Here is a 21,978-nt window from a genome sequence, read left to right on the forward strand (position 1 = left end):
TGGTGTTGGGTACGACATAGCGCATCCAGGCATTTGATCTGAGGTTGAGCGAGTTTTGGACTATATTGGATAATCATAAATAGATCTGTCAATAGTTATTGCATTCATTTCTTGCTGCCACAGTTAGTATTGTTCATCAGCTCTTTAAGCTGTAGTCCATCAACTTCATGTCCTAGCTGGGACTTGAAACCAGGTTCCCTGCATGAGTGCTGACATTCTATTGTTGTGGTACTAACTGAACTCGTCTTTCAGAGGATTAATTACAGCATAATCACATATCAACCATTATTGGTCCTATACCTGACCTCATGATATACATTTATCAATAGAAGTGAAGGAAGCAGACCAACTACAACCACCACAGTCTTTGATTGGATTACATTAACCGACATGTGTTTAATATGTTTTAAAAAATCACACCTGTGTGAACTGAGTGGTGTAAGGTCTTATATAGACTGATCAGCTGTGGTCTGACGTAATGTCTGACGTAATGAAATCACACCCCGTGTGAACTGGGTGACCATAGCAACCGTGCTAATTTTTTGAGCACGGACAGACAGACAGACTAACAAAGCCAGTTGTAGGAGTGGTTTACACCACTCAACAACAAACCGTAGCCCATTTTATTCATTTATTCCATCAGTCTCTTGACTTGAGTAGAAGTGCCTGCAGTCTACCTCCCAGTGGTTTAGAATACTTACTGTGTCTGCTCACATTACTTCCCAATGCCTTGAGAGCTTGTAGATTGGCTATTGCCAATAATATGCCAAAAATAAGGGTTAAAACTCCTCTATTTAACCTTTTGTAATTAATAGATTTTAATATTGTCCAATATGTATGGAAGAGTATGTTAATCCATTTAGACCCGAGTTAAAAACATTCACTTTGAAAGAATATATATTCAAAGATTTGCGCCACATTTTTAAGATTTTTCAAAAATAGCAGATCTACAAGCTCATAGCGCGCCACTCGGTGGCGCGCTATGAGCTTGTAGATCTGCTATTTTTCAATAGCTAAAGTATAACAATGCTTGAAACACAAAAGGGTTCCCGCCCAAAATGGGGTTTATAATACAACGTATACAATTGGGGTGGTTGTATTTTGTCTCCCTGCTCTTCTCTTGAGATATTTGGATCAGGTCAAAGGTCATGTCTCACACACAAGATTTGACAGGAATTTTGACTTGATGGTCAAAATAAAATGGTCCCTACTGTGCATTGTGAGCAAGCGCAGGCCCATGGAATAGCCTTCCTCTTCACATCAGATCCGCCCAGTCCATTGAGACTTAAGCAGCGGTGGCCGAACGGATTGCGGAGCGGTCTTGATACCGGAAGGTCGCCAGTTCGAATCAGCGGTCCGACACGTTAAAATTACCACCGCTGAAGTGCCCTTGAACAAGGCATTGAACCACTACGATGAAATGTTCTATGAGCAGGGCCTGGCTGGAAACAAGTTCTTGAGCTTAGCCCAGATACCCTGGGTAAATATAGTAATCATTTCATTTCATTTCAAGCCTTTGCTTATAAGACCCATTTTTTCGAACTGGCTTTTAATCACAACCTAGTTTAATTCCAACCTTTTATTTGATCACCTCTTATCTTAGTGTCTTATTATATATATGTACTCGCTTGATATTGATGTATTGATCTTATTTGATTGTATTGTTGATGCTATATGGGTTGTTTTTTTTACTTTTTACTTGTTTGGTCGATGACAGTCATTTTTAAATGTGCTCATGAATAAAGTTTGATTTGATTTGATACCGGCTGTTACTAGACTATCAATAAAGGCAGAAAATGCCCCTAGAATATATATATAAATATATATATATATATATATATATATATATATATAGAGAGAGAGAGAGAGAGAGCGAGAGAGAGAATTTTGATGGGTTAACACAGCTGCAGGTTGTTGTGGTTTCAGGTGCTGTGTGCCAGCCTGGACACCCAGTACTCCAAAATGAAACGCACCCAAAATTAATTATTACCTCCAGCTGCATGCGTGGCTTTGGCATAATGCACCAGTTGCCACAAACAAAGAGAGTTACTTTAGAATTCAGGGGAAGCACGATTTACCAGCTCATTTCAGGGACGCAAGTTGAGAGTTTGAATACAATGTGTCTTTTAGAAGATCATCTTTTCCAGTCTGCCAGTTCAATCACTTTGCTGGGAGCTGTGATTTTCCTGTTTGTTCTCTACCTCCTCTCCTCCAACACCCAGGAACAAAGGAAGGAACCTCCAGGACCCAGGCCTCTGCCTCTGCTTGGAAACTTACTGCAGTTGGATCTCCGTAGTCTACACACATCCCTTTGTCATGTAAGATTGTGTTACTCAGATGTTGCTTTGTTTCATACTGTCTGTGACAAGAAAAAACACCTGTAAGTGAACATTATTATCAAATGAGTGTCTTAAAATATATTTAGTTAGACTTGCATCATTAAAATTTAGACCTCACATTTTGGCCTCCATTATGCGCATCATAGTTTCCGCCATGTTTTATATTACATAATTTAAGAGATGGAGGTGTGACCAATGTCATTTTGCTATTATGGCTGCGATAAGTTGCGCTCTCCGCCATGGTGCTGTGTGTAAACGGCCCTGAATCAGTCATGGTGTGTGTTTTGGGCGTCACCTCCATCAACCCAATCAGTCAAATTAAGCTTTGCTTAATAGGGTGCATGGTATAGCCTACTTTAAACTAGTAGGGGGTAAACTATAGGGGGTGCAAGGGTCTCCACACAGGCACCAAACCCCTAGGGCTCTCTTTTTTCACCACACACAGTAGTGTACAAATAACAATGACAATATACTCATGTTGAGCCATTGACATTTCTGCACGCAGGCACCATAGACACGACATGACTGTCACATTTGGGTTAAATTACAACATTATTCCTATTGCACTGCTGTCTCCTTTGTGACTCAAAAGAACAGATCTAAGAGCTGTCACAGCCATGATGTGGTTGATAGCTTGTAGGCCGTCTGTTTTTTGTGGAACTTGCAGTGTTGGAAAGTAGGGTAAGAAATTCTCACTCGCAAAAAAATGTTAAAAAACGTAACTTAACTTAGCAGATCTACAAGCTCAGAACGTATCGTATCGCGACAAGTTGTGAACTTGTAGATCTGCTATTTTCAGCTCAAAGGTTTGGGAACCACTGCTGTAGAGCATCATTTTACACATCTCACACTTTGTCTTTATAGCTGTCCAAGAAATATGGACCAGTGTTCACAATCCACCTTGGACATAAGAAAGTAGTGGTCCTGGCAGGATACAAGACGGTCAAACAGGCTCTGGTCAACTATGCTGAGGAGTTTGGAGACAGAGAGATCACTCCTGTATTCTATGACTTCAATAAAGGACATGGTAAAGTTCTGTATGTTTTGTGTAACTCAGTTCATTTGTCACATCTTTTCTGCCTTGGACAAGGCTAATGTTTTTGTTCTTTTTTTTTGGCGTGCGTGCGTGCGTGCGTGCGTGCGTGCGTGCGTGCGTGCGTGCGTGCGTGCGTGTAGGTATAATTTTCTCCAATGGTGAGTCCTGGAAAGAGATGAGGCGCTTTGCCTTGACTAACCTGAGAGACTTTGGCATGGGAAAGAGGATGAGTGCAGAGAACATCATACAGGAATGTCATTACCTGATTGACACAATTGAAAAACATGAAGGTAACCAAATCTGTACTGTTGTGGAAGTCATAATGCCACATAAAAATAAATGTTAATTTCAAAATAAATATTAAATGCATAACTTGACCTAATATGGATTCTGTTTGTCACAGGCAAAGCCTTTGATTCAACCCAGGCAGTGAATTACACAGCGTCCAATGTTATATCAACCATTGTCTATGGAGACAGGTTTGAATACACTGATCCTGTGTTCCAAGCATTGGTGAACGGAGACAATGAAGCTATACGTCTTACAGGATCAGCTGCCATTTGGGTAAAAAAGGACAATCTGTTATTATAGTCTTTAATCTGTATTAATTTAGTCATTATTTCATGGAAACCATGGTGTAACCCTAACTTTAAAATGTCATTATTTGCATTACAGGTGTACAATGTCTTTCCCTGGCTCGGCCCTTGGATGAAAACCTGGAGGCTCCTGATGAAGATTATTGAAAACAACAGGGAGGAGACAAGAAGACTAATTAGGGGTCTGAAGGAAACTCTGAACCCTCAAATGCTCAGAGGCTTTATAGATTCATTCCTGATGCGGAAGAAGGGTTTGGAGGTAAAATATACATTCTAGTAGTGCTCTTATGCTACTATTGTACCCATCAACAGTTATTTTAGTTTGTCACCTGTCTGTTGATTTTAGGACTCTGGAATCATGGATTCACATTATCATGATGACAACCTGGTCTACAGTGTGATGAATTTGTTTGCAGCTGGAACTGATACTACAGGAAATACAATTAGATGGGGTCTACTGTTGATGGCCAAGTACCCTCATATTCAAGGTAGACTATGATATTACTATGACATATCTGATGACAGATATGAGCCGACAAATACTATAGCTTTCTCTATAGCTCTATAGCTTTCTACTATAGCTTTCTCTGGTGAAATTCTATTTAAAGTTCTTATGAGACTGTAGGATTATTGTAATGCTTATTCCTTTCCCGTTTTCCCAGATGAGGTTCAGGAAGAGCTTAGCAGGGTGACTGGAAGTCGTCAGGTGCTTGTTGAGGACAGGAAGAACCTACCCTACACTGATGCTGTTATCCATGAGATCCAGAGAGTAGCCAACATTGTTCCTCTGTCAATTCCTCACATCACTAGCCAAGATGTTACCTTCCAGGGCTATTTCATCAAGAAGGTAAATTACTTTTAAATTACCGGTACAATTTCAAAAAGAAAATATAGCTGCAAGCAGCGATAAAGCGGGACCAAGATAGAAGAAGAACAATGCGCAACTAGAAAAAGTGCCCTTCTGGGCACAGGTCTCCACCAGGAGGATAGGACTGTGTGATGTTTGGCAAAATGTTTAGGAGTAATATAAACATGTTTTTTTGTTTGTCTGTTTTTTGCAACAATTTTCTTCATTTTGTTGAGGAAATGCAGAGCCAGATCACTCATAGCATCTCTGAGGATAGAATTCTGGATGAGCAGGACATGTGCAGCATTTTGAACGAAACAGGCCACTCCTGAAAACTTTGGAAGGCAATGTTAGCCAATCAGTGTAGAATCTGAGAAATCCAACAGACTCGTCTTGATCACATGACTACAGAGATCGTGTGTACCGATTTGCGTGAGATTTGGATGAAATCTGTGCGACTAACATAAGCAATGTGTTTAGCAGAAATCGGCCTCATGGTGGCGCTATAACCGGCAGATGTGGAGGGATGCAGGGAAAATGTTTTTCCATGGCCTCTAGGGAGTGCGCATACATAAGTTGTATACAGATTGATGCAGTTATAGCTAAAAACAGGAATTGGCCTGTTATAGCGCCACCATGAGGCTGATTTGGAAAATAATGAGTGGCATGTCGTCCTCGGCCTAGTGGAAATGTGCGTGTATAATTTCACGGAAATTGCACACTGTTTTTGTGATTTGTGGCATTTTGTTCGAAACGGACCATTCATGTGAGCTTTGGAAGCCAATATTAGCCAATCAGGATGGAAGATGGGAAATGGTGCAAATCCGTGTTGATCACATGACTATGTAGATAGTGTATACCGAATTGTGTGATGTATGGATAAAATGTGTACGGGTAATCTACAGAAATGTGTTTTGCCTAAATCGGCCTCATGGTGGCGCTATAACAGGCCGTTGAGGAATATTTGGGGCAGAGGTTCATCGTTGGCATCCATGGAGTGTGTGTGCACAGTTTGGCATGGATCGGGCCAACGGTACCGGAGATTAGCTGATAACGGACGGACGGAAGGACGGACGGACGGACGGAAGGAAGGACACACACACGGACGGAGTGCAAAACATACTCTCTCCCCATGCCTTCGGCCTGGTGGAGACAATAAGAACAACATGCACAAATGAGACTGAATTTTCACAAACCAGCAATTTTCATTGGTTCATAAAAAAAATTCACTTAGAAAAAATGTGTTACGATTATTTGTCCGTATAGGTCCAAAGTTCACGTGTAGAAGTTTTCGTGCATTTTGAGCAAAGATTCTGGGAGGAGTTACATTTGAACTGTTTTTCATATAATTCAAAATGGCGGGTGATCTAAAGGTCAGAGGTCAAAAGCCAGAACACGAAAGTTGTTCGGCATGAGGGGACACATATGTGTATCAAAGTGTCATTGCCAACGGTCAAACAGTTCATGAGATATGCACGTTCAAAGTTTGCAAGTTTGCAAGTTTTGCATCAATTGAGTGCTATAGCGCCACCATTTGGCCAATCATGATGGGCTTCGCATAGTCACCGTTTGGCATGGTCCTCTATCATGTTGACAAGTTTCGCGAAAACCGACTGCACGGTTCAGTCAGAACAGCTATTTTTGGCGGAAGGAGAAGGAGAAGAAGTACTGATCATATAATTCAAAATGGCGGGTGATCTAAAGGTCAGAGGTCAAAAGTCAGAACACGAAAGTTGTTCAGCATGAGGGATATGGGTATCATTGCCAACGGTCAAACGGTTCATGAGCTATGCACGTTCAAAGTTAGCATTTTCAATTGAGCGCTATAGCGCCACCATTTGGCCAATCGTCTTGGGCTTCGCATATTCACCGTTTGGCATGGCCCTCTACCAGATTACCGCGTTTCGCGAAAACCGACTGCACCATTCAGTCAGAACAGCTATTTTTGGCGGAAGGAGAAGAAGGAGAAGAAGAAGAAGGAGAAGAAGAAAAATAAACACAAAAACAATAAGTGACCAAAGTCACTGCGTGACTTCTTGGTCCCTAAAAAAGAGAATATATTTGTGCATGACATATGTTCCTCTGAAAACATGAAACAGTAGTCAATGTTTTGGGTCATCATGTAATAGACCTGTTCTCTTTGGGAACAGGGAACTCCTGTGATTCCTCTACTTACTTCTGTCCTGAATGATGAGACTGAATGGGAAAGTCCACACACATTTAACCCCAATAACTTTCTGGATCAAGAGGGCCAGTTTGTCAAGAGAGATGCCTTCATGCCCTTTTCTGCAGGTAAATGCCTTAGTATTTTTCAGTATTGAGTGTGAATGTTGCAGTTTTGCCAGGCATATTGTAATTATCTCTGCCAAGCTGACAGGTGGAGATTATATTAACCCTTTATTCCCCTCAAAAATGAGATTATCTTCTTTTCACCATTTTGGATTCAAATGGTTTTGTGCATCATGTAAATGGCCATCCAACACAGATTTGATACGCCATAGCCTTTACCTATACATTATATTTGCCTAAATGATTGGATTTGGAAGTTAATATTCTTGTAAGAAATAGCCCTCACCCACGTGAGGGATATTTCTTAATCCAAGGGCCTCAATAGAGCACAACTCAAAGTGCTTTCACTTGTGCCCATAGGGGGGGCGACACAAACACTTCCGCACACAGCTTCCTTGGGTCCTGATGGGTGCACCCCAGTTCAACCACAGTTCTAACAGTTGCAATAACGTATTTTTTCAGGTCGTAGGGCATGTCCAGGAGAGAGCCTGGCCATGATGGAGGTCTTCCTCTTCCTCACCTCTCTCCTGCAGCGCTTTCGTTTCACTCCTCCACCTGGGGTAACAGAGGATCAACTGGATCTGACGGCAACTGTCGGTTTCACCCTCAGCCCTTCACCTCATCAGCTGTGTGCTGTCAGTCGACTCTAAATAGGACAGTTCTTGCAGAATATTTTTCATTGCTCATAAACAAGAACTTTCCTGGTTCCATAATGAATTGTGTTAGTGTAACTGTAGGTAAATGGATTTGAACCAATGGTCAGACACCATCACTCATGTACAGTATTACTGTCCGTGTCATTTATAGTATTATGCTACGATCACAGGCTGATTTAAAGGTATAGGAAATAAATAGAATGTTAATAGAACTACAGTTTGTCTCAGTATTCGGACAGTATAATAACACATAGAAGTAGAACAAATATTCACTCAAGCAGTACCTGATATCCACAGATGTATTTATAATTTTAATGTACTATGTATTCCAGTACAGCATAAACTCTTATATTTGACAGGTCTTTCTTTTTTTTTTTTTAAACTTTGTTTTTATTTAGATTTTTCGGTGAACAGGTGGGTCACATTGGGCATCACAGTACATTTTGTAATTGTTACAAGTCATTTGTTACATTAATTATTATTAACTTTCATTGTGTTACGGGTCATACAGTTCCAGGTGGGTAGGGGAACCCTCCTTGAGTAGTTTCAGTTCGTTTTAGTCAGTTCGCTCCCAGTTACAGGTTTCATGATAACTATACATCGGTATTCCATTCTTTTTGTTGCTTAAATTAAATCAATGTACAAGATTATGAAAAACAATGACGGAAGGTGAAAAAGAAAAGAGGGAAAACAGAGAATCCTAAAAATAAAATAAAATACGAAACAGAGGGTAAACAGTGGACAAAACAAATAAAACAAAAACTCGAGCACAACAGATACAATGATGACATCATTAATGACAGAATAATGACAGTGTTCACCTCTTATTCATTCATACAGATCCTTTACAAAATGTCTATTCCCATGTATAATATCCATTTCAACCAGTATCTGTGAAACTTTTCTGTACATATCCTAACTGCGAAAGTAAGTTCCTCCATTTCGTATATGTTTCGTACAATGGCTGTCCACTCTCCTTTCGTAGGCGGGCTTCTATCCAGCCACTTCTTGGTTATTGCTTTTTTTGCTGCCACTAGCAATATTTTAAGAAGGTATTTATCTGGGGTATTAAGGTCCTCTGGTATGTTACACAGGTAAACCTTTGTAAATTCAAATTCAATCTCAAAACCCATTATTGTGTTAATGTCCGATACTATTTCTAGCCAGAATCGTTGTATTATCGGGCAGTCCCAGAATACGTGGAAGTGGTCAGCCATTGCATTATTACATTTTCTCCAACAGTTGCCTGCTTCCGGTGTCCCACTCTGTAGGCTTTTTATTTTCGGTGTAATGAAGAACCTAATCATGTTTTTCCATGAGAATTCTCTCCATAGGCCAGAACTAGTGGTTGTGGATATCATATTACATATATTCAGCCAGTCCTCCTCTGCGATGGTTAGATTTGCCTCTTTTTCCCATTTAAGTCTGATATAAGCTGTGGAGTGATTTTTAGCAGATTGTATATTCGAATATAGCTTTGATATCAGTTTTTTGGTGGTTTCGCCTTTATAAGCTTCAGTAAAGATGTAAATCAGGTCGGTTTGAGGTTTGTCTGTTTTTATGTTCTTATCAAAATGATGCCTTAACTGTAGGTACCTATAAAAATCTTGTTTTTCTAAATCGTGTTTGTCTTTCAGATATTGGAAGCTTTCCAGGCCTGTACTGGATGAGATCAGACAATATGTTGTTATACCATCCCAAATCCATCGTTTGAATCTAGCATCCATCTGGGCTGGTTTGAAATCTGTATCATATGCTATCCATTTCAATCTCTGTACGTCTTTATTTATCTTTTGGTCCTTACATTCCTTAAACCAGACGTTCAGAGGGACTTTCGTCCATTTACTTAATTCTCCTGAGTGTTTCCTCATGAGAGTCCTATCACCCAGTACTGCCTGGAGGGGGACATCCAATTGATTTATTTCAATTTCTTTCCATTTTGCATCGTATTCCGGGTTACACCAATAAACTAAGTATCTTATTTGTGCTGCTTTATAATAGTCTTCTAAGCATGGGAGAGACGTGCCTCCCCCATCCTTAGGCAACTGTAATGTTTTGAAACGTACTCTGGGTTTCTTACCTCTCCAGACGAACCTGGAGATAGCTCTATTCCAGTTGTCAAATTGTTTTTTTGGTATTTCTACCGGTAAGGATTGAAAGAGGAATAGTAATCTTGGCAGGATATTCATTTTTACGGCTTCTATTCTATCATGCATACCAAACACCAGGGGGGCCCATCTGTCCAAATCTGATTGTATTTCTTTCGTGATGAGATCATAGTTTTCACTATAGATATTTGTCAGGTCTTTCGGTATATTAATACCCAGATATCTAATTGTTTTTGCGCTCCATTTAAAATTGTATTTATTTCGTATATCCTCATGGGGTGAATAGTTAAATGAAAGGACTTGGGTTTTGTCTATGTTCAGTTTGTATCCGGAGTATGTACCATATATTTCCAGACAGGCCATGAGCTTTGGCAGACTGGTCTCTGGGTCGGAAAGTGTCACCAATACGTCATCGGCATATAGGCTAATTTTATGTTCCGAGGCTGATCCTTTCATTGAAATTCCTATTATAGAGTCATCCTCCCTTATTGTTTGAGCGAGTGCTTCTATGAATAGTGCAAAGAGGGCGGGGCTTAAGTTACAGCCTTGGCGGCAACCACGTTCCAACTTGATTGTGTTTGACAGGCTGCCATTTATTTTGATTCGGGCAGTCGGTTGGTAGTACAGGGATCTGAGACAGTTTACAATTTGTTCTTTAAATCCAAGGCGTTGCAGTACCATGTATAGAAACTCCCAGCGACAAGCATCGAACGCTTTCTCCGCGTCCAGGCTAATTGCTAATGATTTAGCATTGTTCTTACTCATATTGTCTATCAGGAATAGTGCACGCCTGACATTATCCTGTGTCTGCCTATTTTTTATGAAACCACATTGGTCTGTGTCTATTATATCTGGAAGTATGTCTTCTAGTCTTTTTGCCATTATTGAAGCGAACAGTCTGTAGTCTATATTGAGTACCGAGATAGGCCTGTAGGAGCTACATTCTGTTTTATCTTTGCCTGCTTTTGGTATCACCGAGATTATAGCCTGTCTCCAGGATACAGGTGTTTCTCCCCCTTTAAGTACATGATTAAAACAACTCCTAAGTGTGGACGTTATTGAGCCTTTAAATACCTTATACCATTCGGCCGGGAAGCCATCACCCCCTGACATTTTGTTAGTCTTCAATCTGGATATAGCATAGTCAATTTCCAATGTTGTAATGTCTGTAATTAACGATTTATTTTGTGTTTCTCCTATCGTTGGTAAATCCAAGGATTCCAGGAAATTCTGTACCAGGGGGGGTTCTGCCGCTGTTGGTTGAGAGTATAATTTTGTATAGTATTTTTCAAATGATTTCTGTATTTCTTCCGTAGTGTGGCTCAAACTGTTGGTAACCGGGTCCTTAATTTTGAAGATTGATCTTTCATTTTGTTGTTTACGTAATTTCCATGCCAACACTTTTTTTGCTCTAGGGCCATTTTCATAATATTTCTGTCTAATATATTTGAGTTTTATTTCCACTTGTTTGTCAAGTATCTCGTTTAGCTTTAGTTTTGTTGTACGTATTTGCCCCAGTAGTTGGGGATCATTTGAGTCCATGTGTTGTTTCTCTAAGTTTTCCAATCCACTAGTTAAATCATTGACACGTTTTTGTTGCAGTTTTTTGTGATTAGCTGACCACATTATTAGTTTCCCTCTCATCACTGCTTTGGCTGCATCCCATAAGATATCAGGTGTTATATCTTCGGTGTCGTTAAGTTCCAAGTACTCTTTTATTTCTTTTATATTATATTCCTGGAATTGGGTGTTATTTAGGAGGCTCGTATTTAATCTCCAAACTGTGTTTCTCCGTTGAACATCCAGGTGGAGCCTCAGGTATACCCCTGCATGGTCAGAAATGTCTTTTACCCCTATCTTACAATCTATAATCCTATGTCTCTCTGTGTTAAACATGAAAAAATAATCAAGTCGACTGTGTACCCCATGTGGATGAGAGAAGAAACTAAATTGTTTCGCTGTTGGGTTAAGATCTCTCCATACGTCAAACATCTCCATTTCCTTAATTAATTTCTTAACATACAGTGACTCCTGGTTGATTATCTTTCGTGGGTTTGAGGAGTCCTGAGCCTCCATCTGGATATTAAAATCCCCGGCTGCGATTAGCGTACCTGTGGCTTCGGTAGCAATTAGCTCAAATATTTTCTTAGTTAGTAATTTATCCGAGCCTGGTGGTCTATAAACGTTGAGTAATGTCACTTCCCTAGAGTCAAGAAGTCCTTTAACCAAAACATAGCGTCCCTCTTTGTCTGCAATTTGTGCATTGAGTTGGAAAGTGATCTTATTTGAAATAAGTATTGCAACACCTCTAGTATGTCCCTTGTATGATGAATAGAATGTATTTTTAAATCCCAGTTTCTTCAATTTTTCATGCTCATCTCGCATCATATGTGTTTCCTGCCAGAAGATTATTTGTTGGTCTTCTCTTTTCATCTTAGCTATAAGCTTGCTTCTTTTAATTGGTCCCTGTAGCCCGTTAACATTGAGTGTAACTATTTTATATTCTTGTTGTGACATGTGTTGTTCATTGGTATACAATTATTTCCTCTGTGAGCCCGGGTTGACCTTAACTTGTCTAATGCATTATTAGCAACACCAATAATCATCAGAATAAAAAACAAAAACATAAGTACAATAGTAACTTCCAAAGTTGAGGTTTCTTCTGTAAGCAATACCTCAAGTGGAAAGGTAATCCTCTGTGTAGCAGAAGGCCTTTCTAGCACAAACTCACTGTTATACTGTGAATCGGTGCACATGACATCAGGTGGAGTCTTTGGTCTCCCAGACAACAGGTCTGTATTAACAGCAAACATCTGAGTGTAAAACAACCTATCAGGCAGGTATTTAGTGTTCATTCAGTCAAAAGTCCAAACGATGGTAGTAGTGTTAAAGAAAATAATACATATACAAGAGTACATATAAATAAAAGCAAAAAAGAGAGAAGAGAGGGGGGAGAGATGAACCCTTATCGGGTATTATATCCCATTCTGAGTTCAGGGGTTTGTCTCCCTTTCCTGCCCCTGCATTTCCAAGTACCCCCCCCCCCCCCCACACACACACACACACAAAAAATAAAATTAAAATAAATTAAAGTAAAGACAATATATACACATATATACATACAGGCATATATACATATACATTCAAGCACACATACACACACTCTCCTCCATCCCTACTTGCAGCCACACACACCCCCACACACACCTCCCACACGCGCGCACGTACATATCTATATCATGAGTATGTATCAGACTTCTGAACAGAGAAGTAGGTATACCGTCCAGAACCTGGACTCCTCTTCTCAAAGCATTACCCCTATGCGCGCGCGCGCACACACACACACACACACACACACACACACACACACACACACACACGCGCGCACGCACGCACGCACGCACGCACACACACACACATCCACACACCCCCCCCCCCCCCCCACACACACACACACACACACACAAAACTACCATTCAATTTCGGAATGAAAAGAAAAGCACTGATATTCGGTCGTGTATAATTTAAATAATAAAACAGAAGTGTCTTGTATAAAGTAAAGCGGGTGAAAATGATCAGAAATAGAAAATAAGTAAAACAAAGAACAAACGGGGGTCCAAGTTCCACTGTCTTCTTTTAAGTGTGGGTATTATTCTGTACATTGTTCTTTCTTTAACAGTGTGTTTTGGTCTTACCCCGTCGTTGAATAGTCAGCATTAAAGGTTACTTGTTTTCAGGCAGCGACGTCTTCATCCAGGACCAGTGGTGGCGGTGGAGTTGGTGGGTTGCGGCGGAATTCTTGAAGCCTCTGTGTTGCTCTCAGCAGTGCGTCTCGGTTGAGTGGTGTCTTCCTCCCCACCTTCCTCCAGGGTGATTTCCTCAGCGTCGTCGGGTTATCTGCGGTGGTAGTTGTGGAGGTGGTGGGTTGAGGGCCTCCCTCTTCCTCGGCGTTCAGGATCCCCCTCTTCTTCAAATCCTCTCTTGCTTCCTCCACGTTGTTGTAGGTGATGCTGGGTCCCGTGGGGCGACCGGCACCATCGTAAAACACACGTAGTTTTGTCAGCGGGGGTGTTTGGAATGCGAGTCCTTTGTTTTTAAGGAGCAAGCGAATTGGGGCATATGCTTTCCTTTTTATCTGTATTTCCTGAGGGTAATCATTATCAAAATACACCCTTTTGCCGTTCAGTAGGACAATTTTTTTCTTCCATGCTGCATTACGTACCAGCTCCTTGGTCTTGTCCTCCAGAAAGCACATTATGATTGAACGTGGGGTGGCGGTCGGCGGTGGTTTGGGAACGAGGGATCGGTGGCAACGCTGTATGCCCAGGTCAATGTCCAGTGCCAATTCAGTTTTTATAAAGTTATTAATGAACCCCATCATGTCATTAGCCTCGCTATTTTCAGCTACATTGTATAAACGCAGGTTTTGGCGTCGAGACCGTGCTTCTAAGTCTAAAACCTTCTCTTGCAACCTCTCGTGTTCTTGTAGTAGTGAACTCATTATGTCGTTGGCGTCTGCACTCCACTCCTCGACGCTCGCCACCCGCCGCTCTGCTTGTTCAACGTTGTCCACGGTGCTTTGTACTTTGGTGACAAGCCTCGTCAATTTGTTGTTGAAGTCGTCTTTGAAACCTGAGATTTCCTTGCGCATTTGTTCGGAAATAGTCTCTTTAAAGTCCTCCAACTCCATCCTAACTTCGGTCCTCATGGCTTTTATGTCAGCGTGTATCGCATTCATACTTGCTTGTAGGCACGCCATGGCGTTTATCTCCGGTTCCATGGCCACGCTGCCGTCGTAACTCTTCTCCGTTGTTTGCTTGCCTTTCTTTTCTGATCTGGTGGTTGTTTTATCACTTTTAGCTTTTCGTTGGTCTTCCCCTTCCATTTTTGTGTTTTTATTTCAGAATATAGTTCGTTTTAGGGGGGAAAAAAGTAAACCTTGCTGGGAGCTCTTGTCTCACACTGCTGCTCTTTCTGGTGTCATACCGGAAGTCTTGACAGGTCTTTCTTAAATAATTTCCTGTTACTGTTTTATTTCTTTTATGTAACCTTTATTTAACCAGTAAAATCACATTGAGACCAAAGTCTCTTTTACAAGTGCGCACTGGCCAAGAGAAGAGGCAAATAAATGTTACACAGCTCTGCCAGTAACAACAATACAGGACATGACAAGACAAACATATGACATCCGTAATACCAAAAACCTACTACCAGGGAGACTCAGAGAGAGTCTAAATAGCTAACCACTAAACCAAGTACAGACTAAAAGAGACTAATAAGAACAATACATCAAGAAACTACTAAGCTAATATAAAAACTAAGAACACCACAAATTGCTACTCATCAAAGCAGGAGCAATGGCTGGAGAGTATGCCAGAGGCAAGCCTCTTAAAAGTCACTAGGGGGATCAAGGAAGCCAATTTGAATCTGGTCTGTAGATCGTTCCAAGCCCAGGGCCCAAAAAACGCAAGGGTTTTTTCCCTGCCTCAGATTTGGTGTTGGGTACGACATAGCGCATCCAGGCATTTGATCTGAGGTTGAGCGAGTTTTGGACTATATTGGATAATCATAAATAGATCTGTCAATAGTTATTGCATTCATTTCTTGCTGCCACAGTTAGTATTGTTCATCAGCTCTTTAAGCTGTAGTCCATCAACTTCATGTCCTAGCTGGGACTTGAAACCAGGTTCCCTGCATGAGTGCTGACATTCTATTGTTGTGGTACTAACTGAACTCGTCTTTCAGAGGATTAATTACAGCATAATCACATATCAACCATTATTGGTCCTATACCTGACCTCATGATATACATTTATCAATAGAAGTGAAGGAAGCAGACCAACTACAACCACCACAGTCTTTGATTGGATTACATTAACCGACATGTGTTTAATATGTTTTAAAAAATCACACCTGTGTGAACTGAGTGGTGTAAGGTCTTATATAGACTGATCAGCTGTGGTCTGACGTAATGTCTGACGTAATGAAATCACACCCCGTGTGAACTGGGTGACCATAGCAACCGTGCTCATTTTTTGAGCACGGACAGACAGACAGACTAACAAAGCCAGTTGTAGGAGTGGTTTACACCACTCAACAACAAACCGTAGCCCATTTTATTCATTTATTCCATCAGTCTCTTGACTTGAGTAGAAGTGCCTGCAGTCTACCTCCCAGTGGTTTAGAATACTTACTGTGTCTGCTCACATTACTTCCCAATGCCTTGAGAGCTTGTAGATTGGCTATTGCCAATAATATGCCAAAAATAAGGGTTAAAACTCCTCTATTTAACCTTTTGTAATTAATAGATTTTAATATTGTCCAATATGTATGGAAGAGTATGTTAATCCATTTAGACCCGAGTTAAAAACATTCACTTTGAAAGAATATATATTCAAAGATTTGCGCCACATTTTTAAGATTTTTCAAAAATAGCAGATCTACAAGCTCATAGCGCGCCACTCGGTGGCGCGCTATGAGCTTGTAGATCTGCTATTTTTCAATAGCTAAAGTATAACAATGCTTGAAACACAAAAGGGTTCCCGCCCAAAATGGGGTTTATAATACAACGTATACAATTGGGGTGGTTGTATTTTGTCTCCCTGCTCTTCTCTTGAGATATTTGGATCAGGTCAAAGGTCATGTCTCACACACAAGATTTGACGGGAATTTTGACTTGATGGTCAAAATAAAATGGTCCCTACTGTGCATTGTGAGCAAGCGCAGGCCCATGGAATAGCCTTCCTCTTCACATCAGATCCGCCCAGTCCATTGAGACTTAAGCAGCGGTGGCCGAACGGATTGCGGAGCGGTCTTGATACCGGAAGGTCGCCAGTTCGAATCAGCGGTCCGACACGTTAAAATTACCACCGCTGAAGTGCCCTTGAACAAGGCATTGAACCACTACGATGAAATGTTCTATGAGCAGGGCCTGGCTGGAAACAAGTTCTTGAGCTTAGCCCAGATACCCTGGGTAAATATAGTAATCATTTCATTTCATTTCAAGCCTTTGCTTATAAGACCCATTTTTTCGACCTGGCTTTTAATCACAACCTAGTTTAATTCCAACCTTTTATTTGATCACCTCTTATCTTAGTGTCTTATTATATATATGTACTCGCTTGATATTGATGTATTGATCTTATTTGATTGTATTGTTGATGCTATATGGGTTTTTTTTTTTACTTTTTACTTGTTTGGTCGATGACAGTCATTTTTAAATGTGCTCATGAATAAAGTTTGATTTGATTTGATACCGGCTGTTACTAGACTATCAATAAAGGCAGAAAATGCCCCTAGAATATATATATATATATATATATATATATATATATATATATATATAGAGAGAGAGAGAGAGAGAGAGCGAGAGAGAGAATTTTGATGGGTTAACACAGCTGCAGGTTGTTGTGGTTTCAGGTGCTGTGTGCCAGCCTGGACACCCAGTACTCCAAAATGAAACGCACCCAAAATTAATTATTACCTCCAGCTGCATGCGTGGCTTTGGCATAATGCACCAGTTGCCACAAACAAAGAGAGTTACTTTAGAATTCAGGGGAAGCGCGATTTACCAGCTCATTTCAGGGACGCAAGTTGAGAGTTTGAATACAATGTGTCTTTTAGAAGATCATCTTTTCCAGTCTGCCAGTTCAATCACTTTGCTGGGAGCTGTGATTTTCCTGTTTGTTCTCTACCTCCTCTCCTCCAACACCCAGGAACAAAGGAAGGAACCTCCAGGACCCAGGCCTCTGCCTCTGCTTGGAAACTTACTGCAGTTGGATCTCCGTAGTCTACACACATCCCTTTGTCATGTAAGACTGTGTTACTCAGATGTTGCTTTGTTTCATACTGTCTGTGACAAGAAAAAACACCTGTAAGTGAACATTATTATCAAATGAGTGTCTTAAAATATATTTAGTTAGACTTGCATCATTAAAATTTAGACCTCACATTTTGGCCTCCATTATGCGCATCATAGTTTCCGCCATGTTTTATATTACATAATTTAAGAGATGGAGGTGTGACCAATGTCATTTTGCTATTATGGCTGCGATAAGTTGCGCTCTCCGCCATGGTGCTGTGTGTAAACGGCCCTGAATCAGTCATGGTGTGTGTTTTGGGCGTCACCTCCATCAACCCAATCAGTCAAATTAAGCTTTGCTTAATAGGGTGCATGGTATAGCCTACTTTAAACTAGTAGGGGGTAAACTATAGGGGGTGCAAGGGTCTCCACACAGGCACCAAACCCCTAGGGCTCTCTTTTTTCACCACACACAGTAGTGTACAAATAACAATGACAATATACTCATGTTGAGCCATTGACATTTCTGCACGCAGGCACCATAGACACGACATGACTGTCACATTTGGGTTAAATTACAACATTATTCCTATTGCACTGCTGTCTCCTTTGTGACTCAAAAGAACAGATCTAAGAGCTGTCACAGCCATGATGTGGTTGATAGCTTGTAGGCCGTCTGTTTTTTGTGGAACTTGCAGTGTTGGAAAGTAGGGTAAGAAATTCTCACTCGCAAAAAAATGTTAAAAAACGTAACTTAACTTAGCAGATCTACAAGCTCAGAACGTATCGTATCGCGACAAGTTGTGAACTTGTAGATCTGCTATTTTCAGCTCAAAGGTTTGGGAACCACTGCTGTAGAGCATCATTTTACACATCTCACAATTTGTCTTTATAGCTGTCCAAGAAATATGGACCAGTGTTCACATACCACCTTGGACATAAGAAAGTAGTGGTCCTGGCAGGATACAAGACGGTCAAAGAGGCTCTGGTCAACTATGCTGAGGAGTTTGGAGACAGAGAGATCACTCCTGTATTCTATGACTGGAGTAAAGGACATGGTAAAGTTCTGTTTGTTTTGTGTAACTCAGTTCATTTGGCATCTTTCCTGCCTTGGACAAGGCTAATGTTTTTGTTCTTTTTGTTTTGGCGTGCGTGCGTGCGTGCGTGTACATAGGTATAATTTTGTCCAATGGTGAGTCCTGGAAAGAGATGAGGCGCTTTGCCTTGACTAACCTGAGAGACTTTGGCATGGGAAAGAGGATGAGTGCAGAGAACATCATACAGGAATGTCATTACCTGATTGACGCAATTGAAAAACATGAAGGTAACCAAATCTGTACTGTTGTGGAAGTCATAATGCCACATAAAAATAAATAAATATTAAATGCATAACTTGACCTAATATGGATTCTGTTTCACAGGCAAAGCCTTTGATTCAACCCAGGCAGTGAGTTACGCAACGTCCAATGTTATATCAACCATTGTCTATGGAGACCGGTTTGAATACACTGATCCTGTGTTCCAAGCATTGGTGAACGGAGACAATGAAGCTGTACGTCTTACAGGATCAGCTGCCATTCAGGTAAAAAAGTACAATCTGTTATTATAGTCTTTAATCTGTATTAATTTAGTCATTATGTCATGGAAACCATGGTGTAACCCTAACTTTAAAATGTCATTATTTGCATTACAGGTGTACAATGTCTTTCCCTGGCTCGGCCCTTGGATGAAAACCTGGAAACTCCTGATGAAGATTATTGAAAACAACAGAGAGGAGATAATAAGACTAATTAGGGGTCTGAAGGAAACTCTGAACCCTCAAATGCTCAGAGGCTTTATAGATTCATTCCTGATGCGGAAGAAGGGTTTGGAGGTAAAATACAAATTCTAGTAGTACTCTTACGCTACTATTGTACCCATCAAGGGGCTCAAGGGGGGGGCTTTAGCCCCCTCTGGTAAAACAGGGGGCTAAGCCCCCCCCCTCAAAACAAGCCCAATTGACTGACTTTATGTAAACCAAGATTCATTAGCCCCCCCTCTAAATATCCAGCCCCCCCCCCCCCCCCCCCCCCCCCCCCCATAGCACCCCCAGTCACAATTTTCTGGAGCCGCCGCTGCCATCAACACTTCTTACTATAATGTTTACTTTGTCACCTGTCTGTTGATTTTAGGACTCTGGAATCATGGATTCACATTATCATGATGACAACCTGGTCTACAGTATACAGCATTTGTTTGTAGCTGGAACTGATACTACAGGAAATACAATTAGATGGGGTCTGCTGTTGATGGCCAAGTACCCTCATATTCAAGGTAGACTATGATATTACTATGACATATCTGATGACAGATATGAGCCGACAAATACTATAGCTTTCTCTATAGCTCTATAGCTTTCTACTATAGCTTTCTCTGGTGAAATTCTATTTAAAGTGCTTATGAGACTGTAGGATTATTGTAATGCTTATTCCTTTCCCGTTTTCCCAGATGAGGTTCAGGAAGAGCTTAGCAGGGTGACTGGAAGTCGTCAGGTGCTTGTTGAGGACAGGAAGAACCTACCCTACACTGATGCTGTTATCCATGAGATCCAGAGAGTAGCCAACGTTGTTCCTCTGTCAGTTCCTCACATCACTAGCCAAGATGTCACCTTCCAGGGCTATTTCATCAAGAAGGTAAATTACTTTTAAATTTAAAAAAAGAATATATTTGTGCATGACATATGTTCCTCTGAAAACATGAAACAGTAGTCAATGTTTTGGTTCATCATGTAATAGACCTGTTCTCTTTGGGAACAGGGAACTCCTGTGATTCCTCTACTTACTTCTGTCCTGAATGATGAGACTGAATGGGAAAGTCCACACACGTTTAACCCCAATAATTTTCGGGGTAAAGATGGTCAGTTTGTCAAGAGAGATGCCTTCATGCCCTTTTCTGCAGGTAAACGTTTGAGTATTTTTCAGTATTGGATGTGCACAATTTTACCAGGCATATTGTAATTATCTCCGCCAAGCCGACATGCAGAGATTATGTTATCCTGTTATCTCTCCCCCCGTCTGCATATCCGTCTGTGTACAGCTAATCTTGGACTGATTGGTGGGAAACCTTACATGCACACTTAACTTACAGTAGGCCACCAAGGCAACCCAACCTGTTGTAGATCTGCATTCTGAGGAGTTAATTTTTCTAGTTTCTTTCTCCGTTCAACCACAGTTCAAACTGTTGCATAACTTCTTTTTTCAGGTCGTAGAGCATGTCCAGGAGAGAGCCTGGCCAAGATGGAGGTCTTCCTCTTCCTCACCTCTCTCCTGAAGCGCTTTCGTTTTACTCCTCCACCTGGGGTAACAGAGGATGAACTGGATCTGACGCCAGTTGAAGGTTTCACCCTCAACCCTTCACCTCATCAGCTGTGTGCTATCAGTCGACTCTAAATAGAAGGATAGTTCTTGTAGAATATTTTCCATGTGTTCCATTATTGCATTTCTCCACCCATAAGGTCCGCCTGGTATGCCGACAGTAAGGTTAGCATTGTAGGGCAACCTTGCACATCATCATGCTACGTTCCTATGTCGCATATCTTCATATCTTGCTGTCTCATTTCTATGATCCAGCACTATAAATATTCCCTGTTTGTGCAATAAACTTTGTGAACCAATGTGCGATTCTGCCTACTGTGTCTCATTATTTGTTCTCCCGGGCCCGTCTCCAACTGGACCGTCACACACCACCCAGCCTAAACACACTGTTGGAGCCAGACCAAGGGTCCATTTAGAGATCACAACAATGATATTCCAAAAATAGGCATCACAGGGTTAAAGGCACTTGATTGTCCAATCTGTATGCTAGAGTATGTTAATACAATACAACTTATACAATTGGGGTGGTGGTATTTTGACTCCCTGCTCTTCTATTGAGATATTTGGATCATGTCAAAGTTCATGTCTCTCACACACACAAGGGCCCTCATTTATCAATTGAGTGTAAATTCTGCCCCAAATTCGAGTGTAGTTTTCGTAGTACACCCACGTCGAGTCGGCATTTATAAAGTGATCGCAAACAGCTGATCCTTCCTAATTTCATTCCTAGCAGTAATAAATGTGACGGCTGAAATCAATCTGGCACGCCCTATGAAATCAAGCATCGCCCTCGTTTTTGCGACATGAACAACTGCAATACGACCTGGAAACCATGGTTACAGGAGAAATAAAGTTCCCCTCGCTTGCATAAGTTGCCTTTCTGCCCCCTCTCATACACACACCCACACACACACACACACACACACACACACACACACACACAGAGAGACGCA

At 41.1% G+C, this 21,978-nt stretch overlaps 1 protein-coding gene across 1 annotated transcript; it reads left to right on the forward strand.

Annotated features, from left to right (window-relative positions):
- The first annotated feature begins 1,890 nt into the window (after nucleotides 1-1,890).
- LOC306937029 (uncharacterized protein) lies at nucleotides 1,891-21,331 on the forward strand. The gene is made up of 19 exons (XM_079520703.1): nucleotides 1,891-2,318; nucleotides 3,204-3,366; nucleotides 3,516-3,665; nucleotides 3,779-3,939; nucleotides 4,051-4,230; nucleotides 4,318-4,459; nucleotides 4,634-4,818; nucleotides 6,969-7,110; nucleotides 7,570-7,751; nucleotides 11,678-11,689; nucleotides 17,251-17,682; nucleotides 18,568-18,730; nucleotides 18,847-18,996; nucleotides 19,094-19,254; nucleotides 19,366-19,545; nucleotides 19,844-19,985; nucleotides 20,160-20,344; nucleotides 20,468-20,609; nucleotides 20,913-21,331. The coding sequence occupies exons 1-19, from the start codon at nucleotides 2,001-2,003 to the stop codon at nucleotides 21,098-21,100; spliced, it is 3,378 nt and encodes a 1,125-aa protein (XP_079376829.1). The 5' UTR covers nucleotides 1,891-2,000; the 3' UTR covers nucleotides 21,101-21,331.
- The last annotated feature ends 647 nt before the right edge of the window (nucleotides 21,332-21,978 follow it).

The sequence above is a fragment of the Electrona antarctica genome (assembly GCF_951216825.1).
Source record: "Electrona antarctica genome assembly, chromosome: 14".
Taxonomy (NCBI): domain Eukaryota; kingdom Metazoa; phylum Chordata; class Actinopteri; order Myctophiformes; family Myctophidae; genus Electrona; species Electrona antarctica.